Source organism: Epinephelus fuscoguttatus, linkage group LG9 (genome assembly GCF_011397635.1).
Source record: "Epinephelus fuscoguttatus linkage group LG9, E.fuscoguttatus.final_Chr_v1".
Classification (NCBI taxonomy): domain Eukaryota; kingdom Metazoa; phylum Chordata; class Actinopteri; order Perciformes; family Serranidae; genus Epinephelus; species Epinephelus fuscoguttatus.
The window spans coordinates 26,138,856-26,146,021 of NC_064760.1; the positions used below are offsets into that span (position 1 = coordinate 26,138,856).

At 41.5% G+C, this 7,166-nt stretch overlaps 2 protein-coding genes across 2 annotated transcripts in view; one reads left to right on the forward strand and one right to left on the reverse strand.

The window, feature by feature from the left end:
- The window catches only part of LOC125894558 (ras-GEF domain-containing family member 1C-like), a 25,146-nt gene extending 20,689 nt beyond the window's left edge, over nucleotides 1-4,457 (forward strand). The window contains exons 8-14 of the mRNA XM_049586040.1: nucleotides 1,061-1,163; nucleotides 1,265-1,344; nucleotides 1,440-1,535; nucleotides 1,647-1,742; nucleotides 2,337-2,460; nucleotides 2,581-2,653; nucleotides 2,752-4,457. Coding sequence (XP_049441997.1) covers nucleotides 1,061-1,163; nucleotides 1,265-1,344; nucleotides 1,440-1,535; nucleotides 1,647-1,742; nucleotides 2,337-2,460; nucleotides 2,581-2,653; nucleotides 2,752-2,776 — 597 coding nt within the window. The 3' untranslated portion in view covers nucleotides 2,777-4,457. The remainder of the gene's footprint in view (nucleotides 1-1,060; nucleotides 1,164-1,264; nucleotides 1,345-1,439; nucleotides 1,536-1,646; nucleotides 1,743-2,336; nucleotides 2,461-2,580; nucleotides 2,654-2,751) is intronic.
- Nucleotides 4,458-5,646: 1,189 nt separating this feature from the next.
- Nucleotides 5,647-6,478, reverse strand: tmem126a (transmembrane protein 126A). Its single transcript, XM_049586046.1, has one exon. The coding sequence runs from the start codon at nucleotides 6,306-6,308 to the stop codon at nucleotides 5,691-5,693; it is 618 nt and encodes a 205-aa protein (XP_049442003.1). The 5' UTR covers nucleotides 6,309-6,478; the 3' UTR covers nucleotides 5,647-5,690.
- Nucleotides 6,479-7,166: the final 688 nt, after the last annotated feature.

The window sequence follows — 7,166 nt, forward strand, 5'->3', positions numbered from 1 at the left end:
GTACTCAACATTTGAGAAGGCTGTGTTTCAGGGCCTGTCTCTTTAAGCTCCCTTTTGAAAGAGCCCCGTCTGCTCTGATTGGTCAGCTCTTCTTTTTCTACAGTTTGGCACCTAGCTGTGGTTAGGGTTAGGAAAGGAAGTCCAAGGAGTTAGGATGGTAGGGGCCAGGCATTGAAATCGGTGTTTCATTCTAATCTGTTCTTTATAAGCTATACAGTAAGGACAACATCTTAACTTCTTCTCAGCAATGAGGGGCTGTATTTAATTCCTGCATTCAACACATTTGGCTCTCACTACTGTAGATCTCACTGCTCTTACACTGTGTCACACACAAAACAGTCCCCAGAACAACATGAACTAGGGACAATTCTATTGTTACAATCGTTAGTCTGCGAGACTGCAGCGAGACCCTTCTCCTCTGCAACATGATTGCATCTGTTGAATGACTGTAACGGAGAATACCGGCCTTTTGTACCATGACAAATCACCAATAAAAACTTCTAAACACAGCCGGACATGTTCCAGCAGGAATTAGATTCGAAATCAGGAAGAAATTTACAACACTGGCAACCAACATTACACGTTTCCCTGGCGTTAGCATGTAGCTACATGTAGCAGTGTAGGCTATGTAATTGTAAGTGCTATATCGTAGGCAACTGGACTTGCTTGCGTTTCTTGAAGCGTTTCGCCTCTCATCCAAGAAGCTTCTTCAGTTCTAAATGACTGGTACGAAGTAGCAGACTATAAACCCTGTGTGGGTGGGAACCCTTGCAGAGTCGTAGGGGTCACGTGAGCTCTTAGTTTCAGAGTCGCAAACTTTGCAACTTCGTACCAGTCATTTAGAACTGAAAAAGCTTCTTGGGTGAGCGGTGAAACGTCTTCAAGAAATGCAAGCAAGTCCTACGATATTAGCATTTACAATTACCATGACCTGGATGACTGAGAATCTTCACCGACAAATAGGCTATGTGATGTTAACTCTTGCAGTAGTGTGCCTGGAGCAGATAACCGTACAGTGAAATATCTAACAAAAAAAAAAATGTGTCCCTTTTTTTGACAGCCAGCGAAGAAGAAGCAGAGGGCCCAGGTAATAGAGTTCTTTATCGATGTTGCCAGAGAGTGTTTCAACATTGGAAACTTCAACTCCCTCATGGCTATCATCTGTGAGTCATATTTTTTGATATCTGAGAGTAATAGTACTGAGAATTCTCCTGCATGACCTGGTACTGAGGTATTAATAGCTGAAATCCATTTCCTGCTGTAGCCGGTATGAACATGAGTCCTGTGTCACGGCTGAAGAAGACTTGGGGCAAAGCCAAGACTGCCAAGTTCTTCATTCTGGAGGTAAACACAGCCCAAGTATTCACCGTCTGAGAGGTACAAGACAGGTAATAACTTGAAACTGACAGCATGTTCCTTGTTGCCGTTTGATTTGACAGCATCAGATGGATCCTACGGGAAACTTTTACAACTACAGGACAGCTCTGAGGGGGGCCGCCCATCGCTCTCGGACTGCCAACAGCAACAGGGAGAGGGTAGGGCTCGGCGTCACGTCGCTGCCATCACTCTGAAAGCATGCTGGCATTGATTCAATCATTTATGTTCATAATCACATCTATATCTCCCTGCCTGCTCTCTGTCTTCAGATTGTGATTCCCTTCTTCAGTCTGCTGATCAAAGATATTTACTTTCTGAATGAAGGATGTGCCAATCGACTGCCCAACGGCCACGTCAACTTTGAGGTGAGCCAGTCGCCTTTTTGTGGATAGGGTCGTAAAAATTCAGTCGTAATAATAAATGATGGTATACTATTAACTCTGGACAGCTGCTGCTGCTGCAGTGGTAATGATTAAGGGTGCTTTTCGTTATGCTAATGTGTCTCCCCCTCCCCTCACTCGTGACACTTCCTTGCATCTCCAGCAAGGATGTGAGAGAGAGATGCGAGGAATAGACGTTCAGGATACATCTGTGCTTTAAGCTCCCTCGCTAGCTTCCTCAATTCACTCTCCTCGTGGTGTATTTAAGGGATTGGAAGATCCTCCATGATGGCAGATATGGGGGATCATTTCATGTCATGGGAGGTGAGGATGCAAGGAAGCACAAGTTAGCATAATAAAAAGCAGCCTACCAATGCGATTACTAAAGCCAGCTCGACAACAAGGTCATGCACATGAGCTCAAAGACAAGACTAGACAGTAGCACATTAATATCCACACAAAACTGGAGAGGTGTTCGAATTGTTCGGACCTGTCAAAATGACAGACGGCCTTCAGAGTTATTGTTAAAATATTAAGAAATAATTTGACTAACATGATGGCTGACTTTAAATGTTTTAGAAATTTGTGGAGTTGGCACGGCAGGTCGGGGAGTTCATAACATGGAAACAGGTGGAGTGTCCATTCGAGGAGGACCGGGCCATCCTACACTACCTCCACACTGCTCCCATCTTCAGCGAGGACGGTGAGAACCTCCTCTGCATGTGCTGATATATATTTTTACTTTAGTTCGTGATAGTTTGCTCTGACCAACCAATCCTCTTTACCCGCTTCCCAACCATTTCTTTTCCCCATTCTTCCCCAGGTCTCTACCTCGCCTCCTACGAGAGCGAGAGTCCAGAGAACCAGGTCGAGAAAGACAGATGGAAAGCACTCAGGTAAGAGTTATAACACGTGTCACATGACATGAGAGATGCTGCTGTATCTACCAACACGCTGTCCTTCCATTGACCTTTCTTCTCTTCTCTCCCGTCAGGTCTAACGTTCTGGGAAAGACATGAGGCACTGACGGCAGCTGACCCTCCCGCCAGCGAGGGAGCGTGTGTTCTCATTGCACTAAAATGAACTGTGAAGGAACCTAGCTGGTACTTAGGTGTTTTTCTATGAAGACAAAAAAAAAAGAAACACGATGAACAGGATTCATCAAGAAGAGTGTTAAAAAAAAAAAAAGAATTCAAAAGAACAAATCACGAAAAAAGTGAGTTGAAAAGTTAAGCTATGGAAACTGGAGCAAAATGCCTTTGCAGCATATTTACTATCAGTGATGAGGTACAGTGTGTTGGAGAGGATACGGCCTCTCCCTCCCTCCCTTCCCTCGATGTGTGTTTACTCTGTGAAGATATGTTTACTACTATAGAGAGTACAGTTACAGGGAAAAACACTTTATAAAATTCCTACTGATCGTTGTTTTTGTATTTGCTCCCCCCCCCCTCTAGTCCAAAGCCTTGTCTAGGTATTTAATTTGACTTTTCTTCCTCCTTTACTTGTAATGTACTGTAATGAAACTTACAATGATGTGAAGGGCGCTGGCTAGCCCATATCAGCTGTCTAATTTTATAGGTCTACTGAAGGAATGGCAACTGTGTGTACGTGGGAAGAACAGAAGAAGACATGCCTTGTGCATTTCACCAGTTTATCCCACGTGTACTTTAATGTGTGCGAGTGTGCGTTTGTGATCCAGATGTTCATGCATTCATGTCCGTTCCGATCGTCACTGTCTTGTTTTGCATGAGAACGACTGGAGAAGCCTATTTTATTGTTCACTTCTTCTCGTGTTTTAATTTATTGTATCTTATTTCGGGCGGGGAATATGAACTGTTTTAAAAAAAAAAAAAAAGTGTTTACTACTTTTCAATGTGTTGTGCCAGTAATGCAAGACAACTACAGTATAGCTTAACAGTCACGACGGGAGCGAGGCCAGGTGTAGATTATATACAGGTGACATTTACCCCTCATCTTTCTGCTCTTCAGGAAGTTTTCTCTGACTGATGTTCAGTTGTCTAATATATTTATGGAGATTTCTGTGCTGACAGATGTATAGTTTTTATTGTACCTTTCCTTTACTGAATATGAAGTCCAATGGCATGCTATGACAGGTGTTTTTAAAGGGGCATTACGCGTATCCACCTTGTAAAGACAGATCACTGCTGCGACACAGACTTTGTGGTGATGACGCATTGTTGCATTCTGTGGAAGGACAATGACGAACTGGAGACTTTTGTCCATCTATAAAGTTAAAGAGGGAAACTTGTGCCATATGAATCACTGGTTGTCATGACAATTCAGGTTCCTCTGACTTAAAATGTGTTGTTTATAGTTTTGTGGGATCGTCACTGAGCTTTGTTTTTGGCAGTTTTTTTGTGATTCGGGAGCCATTTTTGAGGGTGGGAGGTGGGCGGAGAGGAGGGTTGTGGGGAAATATGTAATTATAAGCTTTTTGTTTTTAAAGAAAAACAGTCTTATTCAGTTTGCTATAATTGATGTCAGTGTTTCCTCTTTAGAAGCACCTTTCCCTCTCAATAACAGACTGACTTTAATTCTCCCTCCTCATTTGTCATCAGTTGCTTTCCCTGTAACACCCCCCCGCCAGATAAGTTAAGACTGTAGAGAGCCAGACATGTGAAGTCAAACCTGCCGTTCAAGGTGAAGATATGTTTTAATAAAACATTGCCTGTGTTGAGAGTGTGTTTTCAATGACAATCGCCTACATCACATCAGTCCTGCTCCTTTTAGCGGTGTCATCGCACTGCCGGGTTCATCTTTGAAGTTTTTGCTTTCACGCATACACTGCTGTGTGCGGTTCAAAGGGTGGAGTGTGTACAGTGTTTTTCATGGTTATTGAGGCCAAGCAGACACAATTTTGGCTCCGACATCTCTGCAAAAATGTGTGACTGGTTCCTAAAAAGCCTTTAATAAAAGTAAACCATGCTTAGTTGATTGTTTTCAGTTTGTTTTGTTTATGACAAGTTTTTAGTTTGATTGATTTTATTTGTTTTTGTGCACTGAACAAAGCATTGCACTGAATTCATGCAAACAGTTAGGGTTTGATCAGAATCTTATTGGGTCTTGTTGGGGTGCCTTGCTTGACCTGCTGCCCCTGCAACCCAGCCCCAGATAAGCAGATATACATGGATGAATGGATGGAATCAGGGTTTCCAAAAAAACAAACGAGCCCTGACATTTTAATGATGTGCAACCACTGTGTTTTGCACTTGGGCATTTTCAAAGGTTTCATCAGGAACAAAAATGTCCAGGCATTAAAAATATTTTATCTGCAATCAGTGCGTAATTTAAACCTGAGACACCAAAAGATACATTAATTAGGCAGCTGCAGGCCTACTTTAAACACTGTCTTGAAGAGGGCAGCAACTAACTTAACTTAATATCCAATTTTCTGTATTGATAAGTTGATTATTCTGATTAAAACATGTCACAAAATAGAAACCGGCCCTCATAATTTCCCAACACTGAAGGCAACCTCTTCAAAATACTTGTTTTGTCCAACTAACAGTCCAAAATTAAGCAGTATCAAGCTAAAAATATTATGAAATAGAGAAAAGCAATAAATCTGCATGTTAGGCACTTTGTTAACTTAACTACTTAGTAGATTATAAAAAATGTTGGCAATTATGTTTCTAAAGATGATTAATTGTTTAAGCTCTTATTTTAAAGATAAAAACTGATTATTATAATGCCACATTAGGTTTATCTCATGATTTCAATCTTATGGAGATCATCTTAAAAGCCTGTTTTAAATTTTAGGCAATTCATTTAATGTTAACTTTGACATCTTAGAAAGGTAGTCCACACTTAATTTTATTTTCTGGGGAGAAAATCAATTAATCATACAAGCACATAACCCACGAGTAGCTGGCAGTCAATATAAAAGGTGTTTATTTTCAGGTTGGGTACATTTTAGTCTTTCAGTTCCTCTGCACCTCTGCCAAATGTTATCTGGGCCAGTTTGGTGTAAGTCTCAAAGTGCCTGGAGCTCAGGTAGGTGCCGAAGAAGGCCTGGAGCAGCAGCACCGCCCTCATCCTCCTCAGGATCGGCCTGGACACATCCACCCAGTACCGCAGCACATTCCCCTTATCTGGCATCGGTGTGGTGCTGTACCTGGTTGCAAGCCCCATGTTCACAGGTAAAGCCAGGAGGATAGGGTACACCCCGCCACCCACCACACCAACAAGCGCACCTCGGATCAACACACAGGTGGGACAGTTGAGGTCACCTGCCATGAGGGGGTTGGACACTGTGGCGTTGTACAGGGCTACTGTGGTGAGGAAGGGCAGGACGGCCATGGGCAGGCTGGAGCTGATGCCAGCCTGGGAGACGTTCAGGGTCCTGCGGTACAAGCTGTTGGATATCAATCCTGCCAGGCCGCCGTTCCCCCCCAGATACAAGGGTCCGTACATGAAGATTTTCTGATCAATGTCAGGCAGTTTCTCGAAATTCTTCGCCAGCATTTCAGCAATCACAGCTCTCGAGAGCGCATTTCCGGAAACGCTGACCTTCTGGGTATTTTCCGACATATTGAAAATCACTTTTTAAACGAAACCAACAATGTCCACTGGTCTGCAGCTCAAAATCCTTGTTGATACGTTAAATAACTCAATTATGGCACATAGGTAAGGTGGTCCTAAAGATGTTGCAGGGCGCAGACATGTCTTACCCACAATTCAAAGCGCACAGTAGACCTATATGCTGCCTTTATCTTTTTTAACCCTGAGTATTGCCTCTCAGGCAAAGCTCCAGAGTTACTTAACTACAAATCTTGGCTATGGAGGGTTCTCCACAACCAGATATCCATAGATTCTTAATTTATTAAAAGAGAAAAAAATACAGAAAATAATACGAATAACCTTGGAAGTCAATATATAGCAGATAACACACGGAACAATATAATATAAAAGGAAAACCTCAAATTAAAGGCAGGGATGATTAAAAAAAACTTAAAATGATGCATCTCACATCCAATATGTCACAGATTCCATACATTTACATTTTCATATTCAGCATTTTTTCCAATGTAATGTCAGAAGCATTTATTGATATTTAAGTTGGATTATATTTTCCCAAAATGCCTTTTATCAGTATATGTCTACTTTCAATATGAGCAGAGATAATCTAATTACCAAAGTAAAAGAGTAGGGAATGAGAAATATTATTTGGTTGTATTTGTACTTGTAATTTTCACCTAATCGAAGACTGCTGCTGCCTTCAGGATGCCAGCTTTAATAATCCAGTGTAGATTTTCTTATGTGAGAGAACCCAGACTTTATTGAGAAGCCTCTATGCTTTGTAATATTTTCTTTTTATTTTCATTTTTTTCTTTTTTAAAAATAATTTATATGTATGTATATATATATATATATATATATATATATATA

Coding starts and splice junctions, on each gene's coding strand:
- tmem126a (XM_049586046.1), bottom strand. CDS start 6,308: ATGTCGGAAAATACCCAGAAGGTCAGCGTTTCCGGAAATGCGCTCTCG.